The following is a 27,730-nucleotide window of genomic DNA, read 5'->3' on the forward strand; positions in this document are numbered from 1 at the left end:
TAAAAAAAAAGGAGGTAACATGAAAATTCTTAGACCAATTGACCTGCTCACAAGTTTGTGGCGTTAATATTCTTAGGATTTTCCTGGAGAACATTCCAATTCTGACTTTTGCAAAACTAGCTAAACATTTAAATTGGCAAATTATCATTGTTTTCTGATCCTTTCCCAACTATTTTCTGACAGCTCTTTAAATGACTGAAGCAAAATCAATTGCATTAAGGAAAATGCTTATATGCCACACACCCCTGAAACTTACATTCCCATAAGGAATGAAATAACACTAAATCTCACAAAGGCACCCATTGTGTACTTGCTTTAAATTCAAGCTACAGGAGTATAATATTACAGCCTTATTCAAAACCGTAGTCTAGCAACATTCAGACTGTGTGTACAGTAGTTATAAACACTATAAAGGCTTTATTCTAAACATCTTACACTGGTAAAATACAAAAAAAAAGTAAGTTGCTGGTTACATCATTTTGCAGAGAAATGTATATATCATATACTTGTATTTAGAGTGTATTAGACTGTAAAAATGACTGAGAATTGAATTATCTTTGTAAGACAAGGCAACAAAAGACAGATTCTTAACTTAAAATGTCTGAATTTATGGCTTATATATGATCCATTTGTTAGTTCACATTTATTTATGCATTACAAGAAAAGTACTATTGAAGATAAATTGTAAATCACTTGAAGTCTGTTCAGGGATTAACTTACACTGAAGTTATCATTCACAACTTCCCATTAATAATTTTATTATTAAAAATAACTCAATTATTTTAAAGATGCAGCTAGCTTCAGATTCAGCTTCCACTAGATTAAAAACAGCAAAATTTTAATATACTCTACATAAAACATGAATTATTCTGTATATTATCTGCCTCACTTGGAATAAAATTCATTCATGTAGGGATGCAATAGAAGGCCTACACACATTTTAAGTTCCACTCTGTTCTTTAAAATACTTGCCAGTTCCTACATATTTGTGCTGGTCTATCACATATATAACATTTGTCTCAAAACACGAATTTCCTGCTCAATCTATTCCAAAATAATCTTTTCTGTCATTCAGTTCTTTGGAAGCTTTTCCTCCAAAATCAGAACAGAACCTGGCCATTCATTAGTGGTTTTCTGTATTTTATTTTAAAGCTGGCTAGTTTGCATACTGAGATTCTCTAAACAATTTTTGTGCATCTTACCAATGTTTGTCAAAGAATGTGGCTCACTGAAGTAAGCAGTATGAGCTTTTTTCAGCAGTATAGAACTCTTTTGATGTTTGGGGCAGGGGGCTGTTTTAGTCGTACACATGGGAGGATTATCCCTGTATATTATCTGCCTCACTTGGAATAAAATTCATTCATGTAGGGATGCAATAGAAGGCCTACACACATTTTAAGTTCCACTCTGTTCTTTAAAATACTTGCCAGTTCCTACATATTTGTGCTGGTCTATCACATATATAACATTTGTCTCAAAACACGAATTTCCTGCTCAATCTATTCCAAAATAATCTTTTCTGTCATTCAGTTCTTTGGAAGCTTTTCCTCCAAAATCAGAACAGAACCTGGCCATTCATTAGTGGTTTTCTGTATTTTATTTTAAAGCTGGCTAGTTTGCATACTGAGATTCTCTAAACAATTTTTGTGCATCTTACCAATGTTTGTCAAAGAATGTGGCTCACTGAAGTAAGCAGTATGAGCTTTTTTCAGCAGTATAGAACTCTTTTGATGTTTGGGGCAGGGGGCTGTTTTAGTCGTACACATGGGAGGATTATCCTATGCTAGCCAATGGCTCACCCAATGGGGATCCGATAGGAGCAAGCTCTTACTGGATTGCTTAAGCTATAAATGTAGATTTGGTATAAGACAATACTAAGACAAATATGAAAAAGTATAATTTTTTTGGCTATTTATACTTTTCTCTACCCACCTGTTTTGAAGGTGTATCTTTCTCTTCACACATCTCCTATTTATCTTTTTGTTCTGTGATGATAATTTTTTGCCATTTTGGCATACTCATTCCCAACTTAATTGGTACATTCTTTAAAAAAACCCCAAGAAGCAGCAGGACTTCAGGCAGTATGAAGCCCTTGGCACATCTCGTTGGAATCTATTTTGTGCTTTTGTTCTCTATCTTATGCTGAAATATTTACTGTAAACATAGAGTATATTCAATCCTAAAAAACAACATTTGTCTCCTATTTCATTCTGAAAAGGAAACTGCATCTCAACTCCCACGTCTACAGTTCTGAAGGATGGTTTATGCTGTTTGTTCCATAAAAACAGCAGAAAAATGATGGGTGTATGAGGTCAGTTAGGAAAACTGTTCCAGCCGATGCTTTATGTGATATTTACACTAAACACAAGGAAGAGTAAGTTTGAGAAGTTGATGGGCTCGATGACTGTGTTTCACTTAATTATAATCTGATTTGGATGAAATATTGCTTTTTATTACTCAGTAAACTATTCTGCTGAAATAAATGATGCCATGTTTTATGTTTCAGTTCAAAAAAGCTGTCCTGGTCTGGTTTTTTCACCTTTTTTGCTTGGTCTCTTCCAACAACTTTGTTTTAATTTTTCCTTTAGGCAAAAAGGGAATTTGGGGCAACATTGGGAAGTCGCAGAAAAGCATGAAATATTTTTTTAAAATCACAGCCTGTGTTTCCTCAGTATCAAAATTTGTATTCATATTGCGCTGCAACATGGATCTCATTTCACCTTTATTGAATACATCCATTGGACTCCTCATACCCCCTTTTTCATCACTTGCATAACTAAAAGTCATTCTTTCTGGTAGAGTCCACTGCATCATTACATAAGTGAACAAAGGTCATTTACTCTTACTTTAAAACTTCTTCAACATGGATAGAGCAGCGTGAAGTGGTCTTAGCATAAATACGAATAAGAACCAATCCTTTCAAGAAAATTTTGACATTCTCATGGTCTTTGTTTGATATATGAGAAAGAAGTTACATTTAGGTTGCACCAGCAGTTTAATTTTGAGTAGCTTTTTTTTTTTTTTTTAAATCACGGTATCACGCTTAGTAGGCACTTTTAGAAGTTTCTTAAATCTGTCCTCCATAAATTCACCTCCATTTTTAGCCACCAATTCCAATGTGTAAAATCCTACTGCTTAATACTGTTTTGAATTAGCAAACAATTCTCAAATTGTTCAGACTGCTGTTTTGGCATTTCTTTTGCATTTCTTGTGTAGATGTGATTTGGTCTGTCGATCTGCTTTGGAAGACATAAGCTAGAGTTTCATTCCCTCAATCTGAATATAATTTGTGACGTGCTGTATAAATTCAGATTTCTATTTAGAGTTCTATGTACAATGTTGATGGAAGCCTATTAGTAAACAATTTCCTTTAGAGTGAAGAATAAAAAACAATGTCAAAACTATAGCCTGGAAGGTTATTTCAAGATACCAGAAACATTTCTATTTACTGATTGAAGAAAGAGCCCACATTGTTGCAGGCTGTACCGCAAAATAATTGACTGCAACAGGAGTTCTGCATCCCAAGCCAAAAATGAGGGCACATAATCGACGTCAAGGTCAATTATCTGGTAGTGAAGTACCCAACAAAAGGAGACTATTGTGATTAGAGAAATAAGCAGAACATTGTGAATTTGGAAAGGCTGGCACTGGAGATCGCTTTTAGACTCTTTATAAACCACCAGAAAGATTGTGTTAGAGCACTGAGCATCACAGATTAATTCATAAAAAAAAAAAAAACAGGAGAGAAATCAGTTATGGTGCAGTTGTTTCACTGGACTTTTGTTATCTTTAGCCTGTAGATCTTTCGTACTGCTGCTTTCTCTGCTGAAGACTAGAGGAAATACTGTTAAAAAACACACAATGTTTTTAAAACTGTGCCAGGATCTTTTTGAGCCATGTATTCCAAGTTGTAAATCTACCCAGTCTATCTATGTACTACTTGGAAGACTCTTCCTAAAAGATTTATTTTTAAAACATATTTTTTTCCACAGTTCTATATATAAAAAAATTCCTGATAGCCTCATGCTATGATATCATTCATTCATTTGTGTTCCTAATGAAACTGCTATTACTCTTGTCCCTTTTCCCTTTTCCCCCCTCTCCTGAGTCCTTATTCTACACTGGAATAATCTTTTGTGCTTTTCTCTTTGTTCTTGTCTTAATTTAGGAAATGATCCTGGAGTCATTACTAACCCAGAATGGATTAGCTTACTAATAACTCACAAAAGACATGATTCAAACCTTTCAGGCTAATGGGAAACAACTTCTTTTGACTTTAAAGAATTCCACAATCAGTCGCATAATCAGCATTCAGTGGCAAACTGATAGCTCCATATTCCATGATACATCTTATGTTTTTAATAAGGTTTTACAGGTTCAAATCTTTACCTTCTAAATGACATTAGTCAGCGACTTAAACAGATAAGTCTGTCTGTTTTCAAACAGCACGCTCTGTCTCTGAAAACAATTACAATAGTACTCACCCTACGGTAAAAAACTGCCTCATCTCCTGTCTTCGAGACCTCATCAGTTGTTTGTATTCACCAATACGCAATTTCTTTCCATCAACAATGCAGGTACGTTTTGGTCGAGGTTTGTATTTGTAATTAGGATACTTTTCTAGGTGGATTTTACTTAGCCGTGCCTGCTCTTCATAATAAGGTTGTTTCTCTTGATTTGACATGGACTTCCAGCGAGATCCTGTTAACACAAAACATCAGTGAGTGCTCAAGTAAAGCAGGTTTAGCTTTACACATAACACATTTCAACATGCCTTCTTGCAATAATAAACAGATTTTAAATAAGTTAATTAAATAAACTGATTTGAATTTACATCAGCCAGCGCATATATTGGGATGCACAACCTGAGACACCTTAAAAGAACCTTGACTTTCAGATATTGCTGCAGACCAAACATATGTAAATCTCTATTAAATTGGTGCAGTTAAAATCAATAGTTACTTCTCAAAATCTCAGCCTCACGCTGCAAACCCAACTACTTAATTTTTTACAACATGAACATTAATCTGTGAATAATTCTATACCTTTGTAACACCACGCACAGTATTATGGTTAAGTAAGGCCTACAACCATACTTTCACTGTTAAAATCTTAACACATTGCCTAGGGATACATGCTGCTTTGACAGATTTATGAGGATTTGGTTTACACACTCCTGCTAATAGATATTAATACCTTGCTATGTAGCAGGAAAAAATTATCAAAATCTTATAGATTCAATGACATTATGAAAAAAATCCCTTGCTGTCTGGGTGTCTTAAATTTACTAATCGGCTGATATAAGGTTGGCATAATATTGGCACCTTACCGTATTTTAAATCCTATTATGCATATTATCTTCTGACCAGATATAATAAATGCACAGAACTGCACTGAGAAAGTTACATTTAACTAACTTATATTTTAAAAAAACCCGAAAAACAGAAAGCACATTGTAATTACATACACCACTTCAGGTACTGTAAACTCTCATTGAAAGCTGCACCAATAAAAAAGTTTAAAAATTAACAGAGTGTACACAGGAAGAGGATAAAGTATTCAGATCTCTTGTATTGTTTATAAGGAGCTATCTAAACACTTGAATAGAGAAGGGATTTTTTTTTTTTTTCCAGGGGATAAGAAATGCGGAAAACAGCTTTTTGGTGTCTTTTAGATGAATAGAACGATTACAGCTGTGGTAAACGTGGGTGGAAGCTATTCTTTTACCAAGATTTTTCATACATCAACAAATGGAAAAGTTGTATAAATATTATCCGTAGCCAGCAATACTCTGTGTCAGTTCTAATATTTCAGTCTCTTTTCTCATTGTCCTGGAAAAGTTGCACAGATATTATATGGACATAGACTTATTTGTGGCAGAGCAGATACTGACAGGTTAATTCCATGGTTAACAAACACTCAGTTGCTGGCACTTCTGAAATATTTATGCTGGAAGTTTACATTTTAATGAATACAGTTACTATGCTCCTAATAGTTTTTTCACAGAATGCACACAAATAATATAGATTCCCTACAGCTGCCAACACTGAAACAGTGCAGGTTTTATACAAAACTGAAAGGCTATTCATGTAACTTACTTATATGGTAGACAAAAATATGAGAACTACTAAGTAAGATTTTGGAAGTTTTAGGACAAAGTACCATTTATTTCTATGTATTCTTGCCTCTGATTGAACTAACATGCAACAAACTTTAGTAAGAATGTATTTGAACTCTAAGTTTACAATAAAATGATTACAGAGGAAACTTGATTTTTACTTTCATTTATTATGAGTTACATTTGGAATCTGTCTTTCACTTCAAAGACTCAGAAAGCAAATATAGGTTTTAACATTTCACCACTCATTCTCACGTATGTTTCTAATTCTCTGGAGGGGTCTTAAAAAGCAAATCAAAATTTCTCAAAAATGAGCCAATTTATTTGCACAGTGGCAAAATATAATCCATGGCACATTCCCTGATCATCCTAATCTGTGCAAATTAAATATTAACTATCTGTCTTTTAACTAAGCAATATTTTAATTACATGATGCTAGTGCTTCCTTAGCTTTTTGAACATGGTAACATTTTGAATCAAACATCATTTTGCATGCGAGGAGGTTATGCATGTACATGTCTTTTGAACTGTTTCTTTCTTTGACACTGCACTGTCTGACATAAACCTTTGATTTTGATTTTGTACTTTATTAATTTTTTCCCAGTAATTACTCCACAAGTACAATTTTGCATTCAGGTGATTTGTAGTTCAGGTGACTTCTAATGGGGATCTTGCTATTAGACCTTTTATCAGGATACATTCTTGCAACAGATTTCACAAAATATTCCTTTTGAAAGCTCCTAGGTCTTTAAAGCATGTTGTGACTCTGCTGCTGAAAATAAAAAGCATTAGGGAAGGGCCAGAAAGGGAAAAGGAAGGGAATGAAAATGAAAACAACCCATGAGTCTTCATTTGTATAAGTTTCAGTAATTCCAATTCCAGTGAACATCTCCCAAACAAAATAAGTCCTAAAATTAGAGAAGTTGCATATCCAAAAAGGAAGTAACTAGCCTGTGTCACCAATATAAATAACCTCATCTTTCCATGGCTCCAAAAATAACTAACCTCTGCCAATTGCTACTACTATAGCAGAGCCTTCTAATCTTCCCTCAGTTTTGGTTCAGTCACAGTCATCATTTGTTTATTGTCTTGCACTTACCTAGGATTTTGCTAATGTTGGAGTTGTGCATGTCAGGGAAGGCTTGGAGAATTTTTCGACGCTCATCCTTTGCCCAAACCATGAAAGCATTCATTGGTCGTTTGATGTGCGGTTCGCTACTGGCTCGGCCCCTTGAATCCCGGTAGACTCGAGCTTCAGCCACAGTGGCACCTCCTGTTGGCCAACAATAATACTGCTGTAGTTTAGCTGCAGAGCCATTCATTGCTTTACTTCCTGTAATGTCAGGGCAGGAAGAAACAAGATGGATGCAAAACATTATTATGTGGACCATGCAAGTGCTTTCAGTGCTGTGTGTATTTTAGCCTCATTCTCTTTTTCTCTCTCTCTTTCTGCTGCCAGATCTATGAGAGAGAGAGACTGGGAGAGAGAAAGGTTATCCAGTGATTTCAGTGTAATTGCATCAACACCTGAGTGAGGAAACAAATGGCACTGGTATTTCTCCAGTTCAGGTATAGTGATTTGAAAAAGTTTCCATTTGGGACTTTTAACATAGCATAGATGTTCTGAATACTCAACAAAACTCACATAAAAGTTACACTGAGAATCCAAACTGATGTAGACCTGTTCACACAAGTAATTTACAATGACTTTGCTGCTTGAGCAGTGAAGCACATGCCAAACATTTCATAAAATATATTATATAGTACATGAGGTACATGCTGCTAGTTGTATGAATCCGATTATATTTGGACCTGAACAATTTAAAGTCATATCTGCTTTAGGTGAATTTTAGATGTGTCTTGGAGCATTTGATCACATAGATGTAATAAAACTGTCTGCCTTCAACAGGTACACGCACAGCATCCTGGAGCTTCCAGCCCTGCTTCTTGACCACAAACAGCAAAGCTTCGTGGGGGTTTAGAGTTCACAGAGCTGAGAATCAGGAACTAGATTCGGCATCCTTTCACCAGAAAAACTTTTGTGATGATAACATATGTTTTAGGGTTATACCTTAGATATAAAAGAAAGGCAAAAAGTCTTTACACTGGGGGAGTGACATACTTCGTCTTCGGCTTCATGAAACTGTTCATGATATCCAATACCTTGAAAAAGCAAGGTACTTGACAACAAATTAGCACAGCAATAGGCCTCCTTTTTTGTAAGCTATTACAGCTCCCAACATGGATTTATTTGCCAAATAATATGATTAGTTCTTTACACTAAGTAAAACACTGCAGATTTACTGATTTCAGTAACTGACTCACAAGTTTTTAATTGTGCAAAAACTAAGTTTCCTAATTTAGTGTGAAAACAGTATATGTCAGGTATACCATTTAAAAAATCCTATAGAGGAAATACATTTTCATGAAAAAAAGTCCTAAAATAGAGGATGCATAACTAATACACTACCTTTTTGCCACCAGGTCCACAGTACATTAATTTCATTTAAAACGCACTGACCATATAGGATAAATTGATTTTGCTTTATATGGTGTTGACAGCCATGTTTATTGTGCAGTGAAATGTAGTGTAGTTTCAAGCTGACTATATCCATCAACACAGGGCAATATGCTGACTACTGGGCCAGATGAAGACATACATTATCCTGAGAGCAAAACACTCATTCATATACGGCAGTGTCTTCTCCTGAGGAAGAATGGTAATTTATGATGCCTCCAATGCCATTACTTTACAACTGACACCAATTTGGCAATTTGTATACTAACATGCACGCACATAAAAGAAGACAGGTTTGTGGCAAATGTGCGATGCAAAACTACGTTAATACTATTCTAAGTTAAGTACCACGCTACAGGTGTTCAGCATTTACAGGAGGCTGCAGCTGCAGTCAGCTTTTTATTGCAAAAAGGAATGGTAGTTTTGCCGAGCAACCTGCTTGTAGGACCAGTTTAGGGGCGTGTATGGTTAATGAGGCTCTGTCCATTGTTGTCAGAAAGCTTTGAACATGTATATCAAAGATACCATCCTTTGAGAGACAATATATCTATTGTGAAACTTTAATAAGTTACAAACATAGTAAGTCAAAGCTGAAACATTTGTTGAGACAAATGGCTATATAATTTGAGAAAAATCAAATACATCATGTAATGTCTGTCCCATCTTTTAAAATACTACTATAGAATTTGTAACTAGTATGGGGGCAATTAGGAAGTTGGTGACAAATTAAAAAAAATAAATTATTATTGGTGCAAAAGTTGCCATTTGTTATTCAGCTAATCTACTCACAGCAAAGGAAAGAATATATATTTGAATCCATATGATGACTTTCCATCTTTTACTTTTCCAAAGTTACTTACTCACTACAGCTTTGCCTTTTGCCATTTCTTACACAATTTTGGCCTGGCCTTTCAATCCTAACGTGGACAAAGAGTATCTTTACTAGTATCAAGATTATAGGCCAGCTTCTTAATCTGGATAGAATGCAGATAGGATGAGAAAAAAAAAACAAAACAGAAGAATAAAACCCACCATGAATGATCTATTTTCAGAGAAAGGTTATGTTAGAAAACAGTTCTTTCTTAGAGTAATAAATTACAACCATCCCAAGAAGGCCAAGAAGCTCTGGCTGTATCTGCTTTAAGCAAGTCTATACTTGAAGGACTTGAAAAAGCAGCCAGAGAGTTGATGTGCTTTGTGCTTGATCTCTGGGGGAATATTTGCAAGTTGACCCATAGGCCATCACAAAAGCATCTGCAAAATGAATTTCTGTGAATAACTAATACAATCTCCATGTTCTTCTAAGTATCTCAGAACTACAGAATTATATTCAGCATATAAAGCATTACAGGAAAACACTTCTGCTAGTTTGTGATTCTATGTGGGGAGCCAGAAAGTCTCAGTACCTTTTTAGCTTAGAAATGAGGCGCTAATGATATAAAAAGCACATACACTCAGTGAGATCTTACAAGTTGAAACAGATAAGAACAAGCTTTCAAACTGGTTGTTCTTAGGTACTTCATCCTGCCAATCAGATATTTAGACACTATTGTGCCCTATATAAACAATTTCAACAGGCTTTACAAAGTATGGGGTTTTTTCTTATTGTGATAATTATAGTACTGACAGAGGCTGAAAGAGACATTTGATTTTTTAAAGAAAAGCTATATACAACTGCAAATAAGTAGGTGTTTTACTTCTTTCTGAAAATATTTTCAGGAAAGTCTAATAAATAATAAGCCCAAAATAATAGATAAAGCAAAAATGTACTACTAATGAAGAGTGAGAAGAGAGGAGGAAGTTGATAATTGTCTCTCTATGGCAACTAATGCTCTATCTGCTAGTTACTGTTCATACTGCAATTTCAGGAGGAGGTTTTGATTTTCAGAATTAAGAGCTTGGTTGGAATTAAAAATTATTGCAGAAGCAGTACCGTTTGGCGGCCCTAATGGCTTAGTTAGCAAAGTCTACACTTCAGCCTAAAGGCTGGGGCTGTCCTCAAAGTGACGCTTTGAGCCTCTGAGGGTGTCGACTGCCTCACTTCCTAGATGCTTTGCATTTGCTCGTCTTGTCATGACTTTGATAATTTAAAACTAAAAGCAGATTAGAGGAGAATGATCACTTTTTATGGATATATGGCAGGCAACTCCTCTGTGGAAGCTAGATTCCAGACTAGACTCTAGGGACAATACTGGGTCAAAGAACACCACAGAATGAATCTAAAATGTTACAGCTTCATTAAAGTAATTTCAAACAATCTTTTTGTTCCAGAAGAGACTGATTGATCTCTAATGACAGTGGAGGGGAAGAAGAACCCCTGTTCTTTAGAAAGAGAAAAGAATCTGATAATCAACAGGGAAGATAAACATTTTCACATTAATTAAATGTTAAGAAACATACAGTAACAAATGTTGCATTGTTTATTTATTTATTCCTGCCTTTATCTGAGTTTCTCACCTTTTATAACGACAAGAATTTTAGGACAGGCACCATCTCTTAGCGTGTTCCCTGAAATGTTGGCCACATCAGGGTTAATCCTATTGTCTTTAATGAGATGTGGTTTTACCTTCCATTTTATACATCATCTACCACAACAAAACCTCAGACTGGGCCTTTACATGTTACCAGAATGCAAACAATAATAAACACGATAGAAAGGAGCAAAAAAAAAACATTGAGAAAAAGATGAAGAAAGAAAGAGAAAAGTGACAGCAAGAAAAAAGATATTTTTATCAGTCCTTCTGTTCCTTAATTACTCTTCAGACTCTGGCCATTGATTCATGTTTCAAGTGACACATTTCCTTTGACTCCCCCCAGGTAATGAATCTTTGGCTACTCTAGAGAATACACTGCATACCATCTTCCACAGGCATATAACAAGATAGGATAAATAGAAATAAAGACAATCTTTCTAGGTTACTAGTGTAAAAGTGACTGGTTAGTAGTAAAGCTCCTATCACTTCTTTAAGCTGAGATGACATTTTTGTCTACTTTGGAAAAGGCTGATTGCGACCTCCAAAATACCCGGTCATGTCTGTGGCAATACAACTAGCACTGCTAGGAGCTTGCATTGCAGAGACCAGAACCTAATGAACACACAAATGGGAGTCACTCTTTTATTACTAGAGATGGGTTACTCATAAACATGGAAATGCTATAAAAACAGGGAGCATGAAAAACCAGCTTGGCGGTCCCCCTTCCTGCTCTTAACCTGTGGACAGACAAATGCAGCCTCTATGAAAGATATAGCAATATTTCAAATCAAATAGATTTGATGCAAAATGCAAAATCTGGAAAGAATAGAATGACAAAAGACACTTTGGAAAGTTTAGAATACAAGAAAAATTATTTAACTATTATTTTGAGTTACTAAGTTCAACATTCAATTTTGGAGGTTACAAAAATCACTACTTCACTATAATCCAAGCGGCTTGTAGCAGTGTTAGTGTAACATTTATCTGTTTTGCCCCTTCCCTGCCTCTTACTTCATTGTCCCCATCCACATTCAGAAGACTTTTTCATTCTTTATTACCAGCAAGAGAGGCAAAATAAATGGGTAACTCACGAACTATTGTCATTACTGGTACGACTTGTCATCACTAGTCAAAACTAACACCCGCTTGGAAATACGACTGGCTCTGGGATGGGAATGCCTGTAGTCACACAGTGGCACAAATGTTCTGCAGGGAAGTGTCTGTTTGTCAAGCTGCTTTCATTCTAATTGCTAAACAAATATTATTCAGCTGGGATTTGAGGGCCAAACATTTCTTACAGGCTGCAAGTCAGTGAATGAAAAGGGAGAAAAAACTGAGAAAGACATGAGTGATTCATGAAATACTGGAATGCTTAAATGGCCTCTAAAATATTTCACCTGCAAGGGTTCTGAAGTGTGCTAAGTAAATACCAAGAGGTGGGAATATACTGTAGCACAGGTTAGCTACATCCATGCAACACTCGGTTATGATAAGGCTTCTATTTTTCCTGTTAAGAGACTCCATTCTCTTTAAAACATCAACAAGAAGAACCAAAAGGGAATTCCCTAAGGTCAGCTCTGAGGAAACATAAACCTCTAATTCAATAACCCCGCTACTGCACTGAAAAAGGCCTTATTATTGCAACATCCATATGGAGTCAATTGGACATTAATGACTAATCAATCCCTCCCCTTTCTATTCTACTTATAGTGTCACAAGCCATGTTTAGATTAGCCCATTTCCTGCTTAGGATCGCTCAAGATGTCTTTTGTTCTTTCAGGGCTGGCCTGATGGAGGCAGCTTAAACAAACACACGACCCAAGTGGTGCAGGAGTTATAAACTGCCATATGTGAATGAACAAAGGGGCCATACTAAAGCCTTTTGTGGTATTTGTTAATGTTTTTCATCTGAGTTTAAAAAGACCTAATGACTTTGTGGTGAGCTGATGCATGTGGCTCGTGGCTTTGCAAAATGAAGGAAATTCTAGCCAGTTATATATCAGCATATATTTTCCAAAGTGCCTTGTTTTCAGTTTTCGTGGCAGTGAGTTTACTTTTTTAGTACATTTGTTTTACATATGCAAGCAAAATTCTTAATCTCAATTAAAACACGGCACCAGTTTTCACAGCCATCCTCACAACCTGCATATGCGTCTTCCCCCATTTGAAAGTCTAGAGCTAAAATTAATAGTGAAATGTCTTCTGTGTGTGAAATCAAACAAACTATTCTCAGCTGTATCAGTGGTAGCAGTGTTTAAAGCTGAATTGTTAGCTGGGTCATATGAAATACTGAAACAATATTTCTAAATAAGGTATTAGCACATCCATGCTCCACAGCCAGCCATGCCCAAATCTACATTATTTAAATGAATTAAAACTGCTAAATGCAACTATTTTCTTGGTGGCTTATACAAACAGTTTAGATTTCTTGACCACCTTTTACGGCAAAATTAACCCTCGTGGAACTTTGGCATGGAATACAGCTAAAACAATACAATAATCTTTTAAATTACATGGAATATTAACTGAATTAATATTTAAGGACTGACTTAAGCCCTCAGTGGCCTACATAGTCCCACTTGTGCTGTAACATAAGAGCATAAGAAGTTATTCTGTGAAGATCCATGAAACATCTAGATAGATATTGGGATGAAGAAGCAGCCTCTATGATAAAGTTGGGGAGATATTAAGTGTCATATGATTTTTCAATCATGTGCCACTTGCAGACTTCAAGACCCTTCACAGATAATTAATTAAATGCTAACAACCCCATTCTGACATACATATTATTGATAGAAAAAATGTGAAACATATTTAAATTCAGCCGAAGTAATGACACCAGAAGTAAGGGATTGCCAGTCATCAGGTCAAACTCCAGTCAACATTCCCACGAACACTATTGTTGTTTACCTTTGATATTTCATTTCATACTCAAATGAGGAAAGTAAAGGCTCACAAAAAGGAAAACCATGGACAAAACACCCCAGCCCAAGAGAAATATTACTAATAATTATTGTTGGGTATCTGACAAGATCTATCAATAGTGCAAATTGTATTAGTTGTGTTTTGGTTGGGTTTTTTTTTTCAGAAAAACTGTTTTTCTAACAGCTAAGCAATTATTGTTACTGTAAGAATCATATTCAAAGTCAAAACAATACAAAGAGGAATGAACTAATCTAATGAAACATAATCTAATCTTATGAAACATAAAAATGTTTCATAAGAGTAACAGCTTTATTGCCAGTGGAGCTGTTACTCACATAATTTCAGATTTCTCCTGACTTGACAGTGTCACCTAGAACATCCAGAAAACATGACATTGATTTAAAACACAGGAATTAATTCTGCAGTCCTCAGTCATCCCTAACAGTTTGGGGTTTTTCTTAAATCCTGCCTGAACAAGGGCCATAGGACATGATCCATTCTTGTTTTAAGGTGGAGAAATGACAGAAAGGAATTCACCACAGAGAAAAAAGGCGGCCTGACTTCATATTTGGTGGATGCATTGTTCAAGGTGTGGCTGAACGCTGTTAATGAACAACTTTGCCTGCTCCTATGTAGCAAAACAATGAATTTTAAAAGCTTAAGTACAATGCGGTTTATAAAAGGGAACTACAATTAACAACGGGAGGGAGGTTTACCAAATCACCTCCCTCAAAATATGTGATATTAATGAAGTGCAGAATACTTTGCAAAAGGTTTTAATGTGTGTTGGAATCACTGCCCATTTCCTGCATTCAATCTGCAACTGAATTTGTCACCTTCTAACATATGCAACATCATTCTTTGTATCAATATAACTAATTCCCTCCATCCAGTGTTTGCTGTTCTCACTTGTCATATCATATCAGTAATTAGATGGCAAGGACCTAGGCCTAGGATACACATATGCCATTTCTTCTTGCCTTTCACATGGGGTGCTGATACTATAATAAATGATATAATTATTAAATAATATATCATGAAAAGAGAGAAACAAAAGCAGCACAATAACGGGGGCTGTAAGTTAACAAGTAATAATAAATGTTAGTAAAAGCTCCTAAGGCTAATTTTTCAAATATGCTGCACCCGACCATTTGGGATTTGCAAATGAATCCAGGAAGATGTTTTTACAAACAGGGCAATGGCGTGTCCAAATGTGTTGCCACAATTACCTGGTTTGGATTAAAAATGGGAGATTTGCCATGAAATAGGGGCTTATGTGAAAATTTACAAATTACTCTTTTTTTGAAATACTGCACCTCCTGTGAAACTATTCCTGCCAAATTGAAAGTATAATCATTTAATATTTGCAGAAGCTGTGAAGATACTGCCCACCCCCCACATATTTTGGACCACCGATTCTGTAAAATTAAATCAAAGTACAAACTAAGAAAATATTGTCCCCTTGCTACTAAGTTCCACACTAAATGCTTGCTTAGACACTTGGCATATCTACATGGAAGAAAGGCAGATGCTCTTAAACATTTTTCTATTGCTGAGATACTGAGGTTCCTGAAGGAGAAAATGGTGTGCAGTATAAACCTAGAAAAACTGACAGTTGTACAAAAAGGACTTGTCTGAATCTGTATCAATTGCTCATGCTTAGCCAGAATATATGATGTTCTTTCCTTAATGTATTCATATTTCTGCTCCACTCCCTGCGCTCAAGGAGGTAAGGAAGAAGGGCAAGACTCCTCCCTCCTCCATGCAGTCTGATATAATGGTGGCTTTCTCTGTCAGCTGAACATCCAATTGTGCCTGGAAATTTTACACTATTTTAGGCAGCTTCAAGCTCCTTTTGCAATATTGGAATAATACAAAGACATGTGCAGAGCTAAGAATCAGGACCATGGGGTGTTTTACACCTGTGGTGGCTGTACATGAGTGTGAAAAAATGTTTTAAACCACTGAACTACTATATTTAATTTTTCACTCACTTAAAAATAGCTAAGCAAACTGACTGATGCTTTCAGCATTTGTGACAATAATTTTCTCATGGGCTAAGATTTTCTGTGTAAAACTGCAGCCCACAGTTACTTTTTACAGCCTTGTTCTAAATTCCTGAAACTAATGTTTTACTATATAATGGAAATTATGACAAGCCCTTAACCATAACGGTGCTAATAGGCACCCCTGTGTAAAACTCAGGGCATTGTAACAGTGGTTGGTTGTACAACATCAGAAATTCTAACTAGAATTTTTTAAAATAAAGGTACTATTCTATAAGAATCATTTTCTGTAGCATGGAAACAGCAAACAAGAAAGCCTCATAGTTAGCAGTAGGAAAAAAATACCTAAGACAGTTGAAAATCAAAAGGTAACACTCATGGAGGACATCCAGATTTATTATTCTGAAAGCGAGAAGCATAGTATATGTTAAATATTAGTGTCTTGAGAGGAATAAGTTTCAATGTCATGGGAAGATCAGTCCACACCCCCCCAGCTCAGATTTTTCAGTACTCAAAGTGGGAGTTCCCCCTGTAAAATATTATGGGAATGCTGGCAACAATGAGATTCATGAAGTGGTTGCCATCAGAGAAGTGATTGGATGGTTCTTAAAGACAGAACAGCTTATTCCTATCCCACTTGCAGGCGTTGAGTTACTCCAGGACTGAGGCACTGAATCTCATCCAACAAAACTGAGATACTGTGCCTAAGTACTTTATCCCATATTCCTGATCTGTTATGAGTTATTCTGAAAAATTTAAGCGTATCACTCAAGTATCAGGCACAATCAAGTAGATTCACGGGTGTTAAAATTGGCAACCACAATTAATGAAGGCCACCTTTTAGCATCTGGTCTAATTAACCAAGATAATTCAAATAATAAAGATACACTTATGGGATTTTTTTGGTTTTTAATCAAAGACCTATAAAAAGAATTCAGGAGAATAAAAATTCCAGTGCTTGAGCTTACTGCATTTTCTCTGGAAACACTTCTTTGTTTTCAGGCAGCTTTCACTGTTTTCTGATTTTCATCTTTCCTCTCTCAACTGCCATAGCAACTATTACAAATATTTATGTGCGACAAATACTGGCATGGAGAGGCATTCTTTCCTCCCGTATTTATGAAGCACTGTCACAAAAGTAGGTGATGCTTTGTCATGCATGTACTACCTGCTGTTTACACCTCTGCATAGGAGGGTGTTAAACAAGTTACCTCACAGGTTTGGATTGTGTTGGCAGCCTGCCAAGACCGATCTGCCTGCAAATATATGGTTCTCTTTCACCTACCTCTTCAGCTGCTCAAAGTCAACCCTTTCCAGAGTTAAGAAGGAACTGTGTCGCCCTTTTGTATATGCAATTATTTACTATTGGGCACATATGAGAACATCGAGGCTTTGAGTATGTGGTAGAGGTGCTCGTTTAAGGAAGCGTTGATCTGTTTTTTACTTAATAGATTTGCAAACGCCAGGCAGTTGTCATGATGTCTGCTCTATCACCAGGGAGGGAGAAAATGAAGCTTTGACAGATGAACAGAAATTTGGAGCTGGACAAGGTGGCAGTTTCTCCTCATCTTTAGATATCAGCCTTGTGCTCCCTTTGTAGCTCCTTTCTCTCAAATTTCTCCCCACACGGCTAAGAAACTACCTTCTATATTGCAAAGACTCCCTGTTTTTCCCCAGTTAGTTCATTCCTCTCCTCCACATGATTCCACATTCACTGCTGCTGCTGCCATTGCAACCACTCATTGTTCACGATGTTCTGGAAATTGGTTAAATCCATGATGATCCCTAACACAATTTCTTTCTTTCTCTGCCATTCATTTCCCTTGCTTTTGGGCATTGTACTACAACATGCCTTGCAATGTGGCTAGCCCAAGTCAAATATGAATGGGAAGTGCTAATTTTATGGACTTAAAAAGACAGACTGCTGTTAACTGTTGCAAATATTGAGCAATTAATTGACTTTGTATGCTGGTCTGCAAATCCACCGTCTGAAATGCTGCAGAACTGGACTCTTAAGCTTACTGCTGAATAGAAATATGTTCTTTTAAAAGCAAAGGTGAGCTTGTGCTCCTCCAAGCTTGAGTTCAAGTCCAAAATCAGGTTCATACCAAAACCTGTGTATTAATAAGATCAAGCTAGAGCTTACTACTGGAACCAGCCTATTACCAGTGGTTATGCAGCTTGCAGTCCCCCAACTGGCTTGCATTCAGCCTACTTGAAGCATAGTCAAAGATACCATGATCAAACAGATAAGGCTTAAAGCTATATAATCTCAAACAGTGACTTGGTATATAGAAAAAACACAATCTTTTAACCAGGGAACTTACAAATTAAAGTAAGAGACATCAGGCAGTGAAAGGGAGGACATAGGCACTAAGGAGGATGCAGGCACTAAGTCAATGAATGTAATAAGATGTGCTGGTACCAGTCCCATGCTGAGGACTCCAAAATACCTCTTAATGACTGACTCAACATCTAGGTTTCATATCAAAGGTTATCCTTTGGGAGACTTTAAAAAATAATAGTCTAACACAGGATAAAGCAAATACAGATAAAATGAACAGACAAATCCCACCACACTATTTAAAATTGCTTTTAAATAACCTAAATTTTAAATAATCTAAACTAGCAGGCATGTACCTATCCTCAGAACTATGGTCCATGCTTAACATACACTGGTAGATTAGTATCAAAGGACGAAGCAGCAAGTGCTAACCGCAAAGTTTACCACATGAGAAACAGAACAAATTAAAACATCAAAACAGGACTCAGAAGAAAAGGTCTCTGTGTATGTTGTCTCAAATGGCAAACTGTGAGGCCAAAAATTTAACTCACAAGCCCCGATTCTCATATATTAACAGAAACAAACATGGAACTAAATGTTAAGTACTAATACGGCATTTTCATCTGTTTCCATTTGCTTTCTAAAAATGAATTTAGCTTGACAACGCATCTGATTTTTCACTTGGGAAAACACAGAGAAGTCATTTCTCTTTTACAAAATCACACGGTGAGGCAGTGGCAAAACAATAACATTCAGATGTTTTTGCCCTGAGCTCAGGATCCAATCAAGAAAACTGTATTTTAACAGATCCAATTCTTTGGCAGGAGACAAGATCAGGTCTTGATGGAATTTGAATCCCTGACTATGACTGCCGAAGGAAACCACAGTGCAACCTGAGCTAAGGTAAAATCAGTAACTGTCAACAGGAACGTTAGGTCTGTTCTGCAGATTTCTATCTACTACAAACCAAAATCTTAACATACTTCCTACAAAGTTCCAAGGCATTTGACCACAACCACAAAAACAGAAGGATCCATAAACATAGAGCACATTATTCAAGCACAACATCCATAAACATAGAGCACATTATACGAATGAAAAGAAGCAGCACTATCACCAAAAGTGAGCATCTGTGAAAGGAATATTTTTTTTAGAACCTGAACCAAAAAACCATATTCAGATCATCCTGTATTCTCAGATAACTAAGAACTAAGTACTTTAGGTTCCCCCACCTGGAATTTAAACAGGCCTTACCTATGGCTCCTGACTATATTCTACACACTCTGGTCAGTTGATGTATGTCAGTCATGCTCAGAAAGGGCTTTTAGCTATAGCTAGATTCAAAGCTGTCTTGGTGTGTCTGTGCTAGTTAGCTGCATTTCAGTACTGACAATCTCAAATGTTCAGAATTATGAAACCGCCTACAGAAAGAATGATGTTTCCTTTAAAATGATGAGGCTTGGAGAAAAAAAAAATCCTTGTTTAGTTCTATAATTGGCTGTTGTTTATAATTTTGCATACCAGTCACCGAACATTTATGAGGCTCTCAAATCATGTTTTTGAATTTTGCTAGCTACAAATGTATCATATATTTTAACATGACAACTGGGATTTCCAGGTAATGATATAAGTCTAATAGCTGTGGATTATTCATCAATGGTGTCACAATCAATGGCAATGTTTTTGAATACAGTCTGAGCATTATTTTTAATATAGTTAGCCCAGTCCTGCTGGTGGCTAAGGAAGTAATAGAGATGTTGTTTTATGTCATATTTAATATAAAAGTCCTGTTGATGATTTTCAGGCCTCCATTCAGATGACAGTTAGGTCATTATGAGTAACACAAGCTTTGAATACGACTTCATATGCTAGGTCATCTCTGAAAGAACACCTAGTAACCATTAATCTTAAAAGTCATTCTGCAGTATCCTTTCATATTTGTCTTATAATTGCATAGAGCTAAATTTAAACAATTTTAAGACTTGTCTTGTAATTCATGAGTCAAAAAAAAAAAATATGTAGCTTCAGCTTCTGATCAATGACCCAGTACCACAAGCACTCCTAAAATTAAAGGAAAATGTGACTCTGATCCTGTCAAACTCAGATCACTGCCATATGTTATAGAAAAGATATAAAGAGAAGAGAGAAATCATTGCTAGATACTATTACAAAGGCATTCCATAAAACACAGAAGTCTGCTGATATTTCGTATAACAAATTACTTGAACCTTAAAGGCCATGCCAAAGCAATGGGACCAGGAGTGCTTCCCAGATTTGGTCTATCTCACCTGCCTGCTGGGCTGAGACAGACACGTGCCATGTCTCCGGACACTTTAGTTTCCTTTGGTGTGCAGGTAGGCAGAGAGTGGAACTGCACTTTCATAGTCCCCTTGGTCTAGATCAGTTGGGGGATCAGGATGCAACCCAAACTGCATTTGCCCCCAGTTCATGGCCAACAGTGGGACTAGATTTGGAGTCCTTGGCTCAGGAATAAATTTGTTACACCATTTTTAAAAAACGATTAAAAATGAGTAACAATGATAAAACAGAAAGGAAGGTGTGAAACACACTAAGTCTTTGAAGAATATGACTGGCTATTAGGACCCTTTGACATTCAGTTTAGATTGTGACCTTGGCAACACAGTAAAGTGCAACAAGGCCCTCTTCTTAGAGGAGGCCGAAGAAGAACAATGAAGCTGGTGAAGGGTCTGGAGCACAAGTCTTCTGAGGAGCGGTTGAGGGAACTGGGGTTGTTTAGCCAGGAGACAAGGAGGCTGAGGGGAGACCTTATTACTCTCTACAACTGCCTGAAAGAGTGCCGGTCTCTTCTGCCAAGTAATAAATGATAGGACAAGAGGAAACGGCCTCAAGTTGCACCAGGGGTGGTTTAGATTGGATACTAGGAAAAATTTCTTCACAGGAAGGGCTGTCAAGCATTGAAACAGGCTGCCCAGGGAAGTGGCTGAGTCCCCCATCCCTGGAGGTATTTAAAAGACATCTAGATGCGGTACTTAGGGACATGGTTTAGTGGTGGACTTGATTGCGTTAGGTTAACAGTTGGACTTGATGATCTTAAAGGTCTATTGCAACCTAAATGATTCTATGATTCTAAAGAATAAGTTGTCAAGTTTCTTAGTAACGCAGTGCTGAAACAGACATGTATAGAAGCACAAAATAACAGCAACACATATAAAAAAACTTTGTGACATGGCAAATCTAGAAAGATCTGACAATTAGAAGCATTGATATTCTTGAAGACAGAGTCTGTAGCATGGTACAGAGGCCACAGTTTAACTGCTGAAATATCAGCAGCACTCTTTTCAATGGACTTTCACTCTAAATGATGCCACACTAGAAGTGACATCTCTTACCTAGCTTGGCAAAGATAAGGGACAAAATTTGGGTGATATTTTGAATGCCCTTTTTTTTTATATCCAGCTAATATCTAAATTCACCTTGTCTACAACTAGAAGGACAAATAAGCAGCTCAGTTTTGAACTCCTGCCAATGTTTTTTTTCAGATTGGCAGAGGTATTCATGCAGCACCTCTTTTCCAGAGACATCTCTTGGCTGTTAAACAAAGTCTGGAAACCTGAATCCATTAATGAACTCAGATTTCCCATGTGGCAACACAACATGCCTCAAACTGCCCCACTAGCTCTAGAAAGACATGTACAGTGTCCTTAAACTGGCACACATCACTGTAGCTTGGGTTACATATGTCAAAGCTTCATTCTGCACTATCCATAACGGGGCGGCTGTCAGTACCACGAGGTGGATCAAGATACTAAATTAAAGACACTAGAAAGAGAAAGGATGAATTGAAGGAAATTAGCTAAACCAAGAAAGTTGTCAGGGACTTGATATCATATGAACGAGTAGCTGTGTATCTGTAAGTATTCGGTTGCAAGTTTTCATGCCGATTGAGGAAAAAAAAAATCCTTCAACATGTTGAAATATGAGAAGTTGCCGCAGGATGGAAATTCCTTTACAAAGCAGTTTATAAATAACTGATTAGTCAACAAGTACTTTTGGAAGTCCATGTATCTCCTAAGTCCTTTTTTCTAGAAAAACAATCATCACAACACCTGTCTGAAAGTTATTTTTTACTTACATTCTGTTGATTATTTTTCTGTTTAAAATCAATACAACAGTGCTAATCGCATCTGATAAAGGAGAATAAATGAACATCATAAATAATAGCTCCTTAAAAATGAAAATCTGGAAATTATTTGGTTTGTAAGGAACTATCAAATATATATATGGAAAATATGAAATGTCTCATTAAGCTGCTAGCCTCCTTCTGAATATTATTTGTAATAAATGGTTGAAGAGCTTCAGTCATCATCTTATCTTACTGTTATGGAGATCTGAAATCTTAACTATGTCAAAATGAAGCAAAAAACATGTCAGCATTGTGTCAGTTCCATGTGAGAAGCTAATCATGATATTCAGCCAATAAGTAGGAATATTTTGCCAAATTAAATTTGAGTTAACTATTCATCTGAATGGATGTCAATACAGGAACATCTTGGAACTGAACTTTCAGCTTCTCCATTGTATACAAGTCCCTGCCCAAAATACTTTTAAATTAAAAAATGGCAAAACGATTCTCAAACAGAAGTAAATTCAGGGGGCAAAATGTTGTATAATATTCCATCTGAATAGTGTATTAATTTTACTACAGTAACTGGTAGGGTTCCTATCTATCTACATGTTCTCTTCTAATATATCATAGGGTAGAGAGGATACCAGTGGCATCCACTTCCAGAGCACACATGGTAACCCTGCTAGAGACTAAACTCAGTCTTGATAAACACTGATTTCCACCTGTGGCCTGATATATAGAACTCTCACTGAAGTGAGTGCAAATGCACTGAAGGCTTATATAATGAAAAAGACATTTTCAGATAGAAAATGTGAAATATTTTTCCATTATCATTTGACAGCTGCCTGTCAATAAGATTGTGCTTGCTATATCTTAAATAGTTTGTCAGTGTATTGATGGGTAGACTTCCAAAAGAGCTCTAACTTTCTTCAAGCTGCTAAATCCTTAAAAACTGGTGAAAAAAAAAATATGTATATATTGCCTTGCTGAGATAATTTTCTCAATGTTTTCTCCAGTTTTATTAATAGTATAAAATGTAAACACTTAATTGACAGCTGCTAGGGAAAAAAATAGTTGCATCGCAGAAGTGCTTAGAGGCCTATTCAGTCCTTCTCATGTATCCACCCTTTGCTATGGACTTATCATAATCTCACAAAAACACACAGAAATCATCCAAGTGTTACCCAGGGATGTAAGCTAGACAGGACTTATGACACTGGCAGCATTTCAGCCATACCATTCTGTGATGCGTTGCTCAATAACCCAGAGTCAAAATTGCAACTCACCTTCTGCATCTTCTGGCCTTGTAAGATCAATGACACCAGGGCCCAGTTTTCCATCTTCATTGGGTTTCCCTGTTAACTGTGGGCCTAAATTTTCAAACCTTGTTCTTTCCTGGAAAAGAACAGAAATAGTCTTAATGCTCCATATACGTTAGTTCTCATTACATGCCTGTGCATATGTGTATGCACTGATGCATCCCTTATTTTTTAAATCTGAACAAATAATGAGTGCATTTAATTAGAATTTTAACTCAGGGACAATTTTTTACAGATTCTGCATGTTTGCATTTATGAAAATCAGTTTTAAATGTGAAACATATACAGAAACTTTGAGATTATTTTGATCTGCACTGCCATAATGCATAAGCGATTGTACATGCAAATACAAAACACTCTTGGCAGCAAACAGCGCTGATTGATGCTGCTCACTTTGCCTTTCCACTTATTTCCTAACTTGAACTGGAAAAGACAATCAACATTTGGGAGACATGAAAATTCAGAAGTTGAAAGAAGAGTTTGTATTAAAATATACTGCTAATTTAATGGAAAAAGCACTTTTTCCCCACTATGAGATTCAAGTTTGCATTCATACCTCTGAGAAAACACAAGTCTGAATTTTATGCAAGAGGTTTTCAAAGACAAGTATTTGAAAGAAGGAATAATAGATGACAGAACTGATATTATTATTTTGTCTAGGAATTTAAATTGTACCTCAGTGGAAAGGGAACCTAAGGAGATTTAAAAAAAAAAGGAAACAGAATGCACGCTCCCAGAAAAACAGAAAGCTTTTGAGAGCTGGAGACATCCATAGGAAACCTGGAACTAGAAAGTGGAAACTGGAAGGTATTTTATGTGTTAACCCAGTTCTTCAATCAACTACTGGACAAGGGCACTATAAATGACAGTGTAATATTGTCTCACAATAGTACTCTCTGTAGTCCTGTGTATCAGTAGCAAAGCGTTCAATGGTTATCATTAATTTAGTGTTCTCATTTGAAGGAACATAGCATGTTTTCCCTCTTGCCTTGTTGTTACCTCTTCAGACTAAACTTGGCATTAAGCTGTACTTGTGAATGAATGAAACCTTGTTGTTCATTATTATGAAACAATATTAAATGTCATGTCAGCTTGAATTTACAGACATGAAATACCAGCTTTCAGCTCTACGAACAGTTTCTCCATGTTATACTTAATGCATTATGCAGAAGTAGAGTGCTGATTGCTGTTCAGTCTATTGTTCAATGACCTAGTTCTGTGCTGTGCATACTAGACATAAGAAGAAAACATTAGGAGTTTCTCTCCTGCAAGATGGTTAGAAACTTGGAAATGTTCTTAAGGACAAAACATACTTGATGGCCCTGACTCCTCATTTGCTCCACCTCCAAATACTTACGCTTTCCAATGTGATTATTTTCCTATTATCATTATCTTTCAGTAATAAAACCCCATCAGGCCAACAACTGAGGAATTCTTTTGATTTCTCATTCTTTTGATTCCTTCAGCCATGGATTTTTAAAATTATTTTCTGTTTAATTTGCAGAGGAAGACAAGAAAGCACAACCTGATGCTGGATTTGCCACAACATGCAGCTGAGGCATTTCAGGTACTAAATGCTTTTCTAGAAGTTCCTCAGAATCTTCCAGTTGTCAAACAAAGTAACTGCATTTTATATTTGGTTAACTTCTTATTTTCTTCTGTAAAATCTGTGGTTGATGAAGGAGCTTACATATACAAAGGAACTCATGAGAAAAGAGATACAAATGAAATGTGACTGCAGAAAGGCGCTGCAATACTGAAGGCCCAATATTTTACTGAAAATTGTTGTGCAATGTAACAATACACCTGAATCATCAGGACAGGATCTGTTTTGCTGGTAGACAGAATAAAAAATCAGTTTGTCAAGGATTCTGCATTCCGCTGAAAAGGGCTGATTTGCAGTTGAGATAAAAACAAAGATCAGTACTAAGAAAACAGCTTTTGGCACATATATTGTCTCTTCCAAAATATTTGCGCTAAAAGCTTTTTCTTAAGGATGATAATACAGCACCTGCAGTATTCTTGGAAGAACAGCTTTTAAGTGTGTTTCAGAAGAAGGAGAAATACCTTTCTGCTATAAAAATCAACACACCCTGCTACATATCAATATGCACATTTGAAATATCTTTCTAGTCATTCATTCTCTTTGATTTTACCAGAAAATATTCTGTTAAAAAAAAAAAAGAAAGAAAAAAAGAAAGTTTCTGAAAGAATATCAATATTTTGACATGGAAGGAGAAAAGGGAAAATTACATGATAAGGTTCAGGAACAGTAAAATGAAAGCACTTACAGCATAAAAATACCTGCTCTTGTCAAACAAGAGAGGTACTTATAGTTATTTCATAACCCCCTCCTTTTAATTCATAAGGAGCTGTAACAAAGCTAGTTATATTTAAGTCTTTGAAATGCCTTTAAAAGTCATTCCTTTGCTTGCTTTTTTACTGAAAATAATTTGTGATCATAAAAAAATTTTCAATATTTGCATTGGGTTTAGACAAATTCAGAGAACGGTAAAAAATACAAAAATGTTCCTTAATACTATTTTTATCTAGTAGATGCCTTTACAATTCCATGCAATACAGCAAATTCACATGAAATTTATTATTAGAGATGAAACTTGTCCCACTAGGCTCCAATCTTTTTTTAAGGGATTTGCCTTTGTTCTCGTCTTGAATCCATCCAAAAGAAAAGAGTTACTTGCACTAAAAATCCTGTAAAAATATGCCTTTTTCCTAGTATGAGCAACAACTGAGAGGAAGATGGATTCCGTACATAGTGTTCCTATATGAACAAAAAATAGCATACCCTCATTAAAAGTAAGTGGCTATACATATGTATTGGGTCTGACTGAGGTAGTTAATTTTCCCTATAGCAGCCCTCATAGTGCCGTGCTTTGTATCGGTAGCTAGAAAGGTGTTCATAACACACCAGCGTTTTGACGACTGCTGAGCAGTGCTCCCACAGCGTCAAGGCTGTCTCTCCAACGTTCCTTCCCCCCTTACCAGTACGCTGGGGGTGGGCAAGATCTTGAGAGGGGACACAGCCAGGCTAGCTGGCCCAAACTGACCAAAGGGATATTCCATACCATATGATGTGGGCTCAACAATGAAAGCTAAGAGAAAGGAAGAGGAGGGGGACATTCATTATTATACCATTTGTCTTCTGGAGCAACCACTATGCATAATGAAGCCCTACTTCACAGGAAGTGGCTGGACATCACCTGCTGATGGGAAGTAGAGAATAAATCTTTTTTTTTCCTTTGCTTCCACGCATGGCCTTTGCTTTTGCTTTTATTAAACTGCCTTTATCTTGACCCATGAGTTGTTTCCATCTTATTTTTCTCTTCCATCCATTTTTCTCCCTCTCCACCTCCCCATCCTGCTGGGAAAGGGAATAATAGAGTGGCTTGGTGAGCACATGGCATGCAGCCCAGGTCAACCCACCACAACATAGCTGCACTAACAAGTATGTTACCTACACATGCGTTGTATTTGTACACTTGTACATTGACCGCTGGATATATTGCTACCTCCCTAACCTACATTAATAGAAAATGTTGGTGAGTTTGTAACAAAGTGCACCGCTATGGGCAGTGCAGGTGTTTTGTTTCCTGTGAAAAAGCATTTTGGACCTCTATTTTGAACTGATATTTTGTACTGGCTATGGAGCTTACACTGCATATCCACATTAAGTTTTCCCATTTAAATTTCAGAAAAAGGGTTTAGGACATGACACTGACAACCCTTTCTCATGACTAGATCCACACAGTCAATTGGAGTTTGCACTAGAAAACTGAAAGCTCTTCCCAGCACAATTCAGATCCTTTGTGCTTCTTTATGTGTTGAACACACAGGAAAAATAAACACTTCTTTAAAATGAGAAAAAGAAGAGAAAAAAAGATTCTTCTTTGTACCCAAATCTTAATTTTCCATCCTGTGATATGATTAGGCACTTATTTATGCGTTGTCAGTCACAAA

At 36.5% G+C, this 27,730-nt stretch overlaps 1 protein-coding gene across 10 annotated transcripts in view; it reads right to left on the minus strand.

Annotated features, from left to right (window-relative positions):
• SOX6 (SRY-box transcription factor 6) overlaps positions 1-27,730 on the minus strand; it is a 337,876-nt gene that overhangs the window by 7,166 nt on the left and 302,980 nt on the right. For 8 of the 10 annotated variants that reach the window (XM_035890952.1, XM_035890951.1, XM_035890947.1 and 5 more), the window contains 3 exons: positions 23,720-23,828; positions 7,218-7,451; positions 4,485-4,701 (listed from right to left, as the gene is read on the minus strand). In XM_035890952.1, coding sequence (XP_035746845.1) covers positions 4,485-4,701; positions 7,218-7,451; positions 23,720-23,828 — 560 coding nt within the window. The remainder of the gene's footprint in view (positions 1-4,484; positions 4,702-7,217; positions 7,452-23,719; positions 23,829-27,730) is intronic. The other 2 variants (XM_035890949.1, XM_035890957.1) reach the window with 1 other exon arrangement.

Source organism: Egretta garzetta, unplaced genomic scaffold (genome assembly GCF_000687185.1).
Source record: "Egretta garzetta isolate BGI_Z169 unplaced genomic scaffold, ASM68718v1 scaffold133, whole genome shotgun sequence".
NCBI lineage: Eukaryota > Metazoa > Chordata > Aves > Pelecaniformes > Ardeidae > Egretta > Egretta garzetta.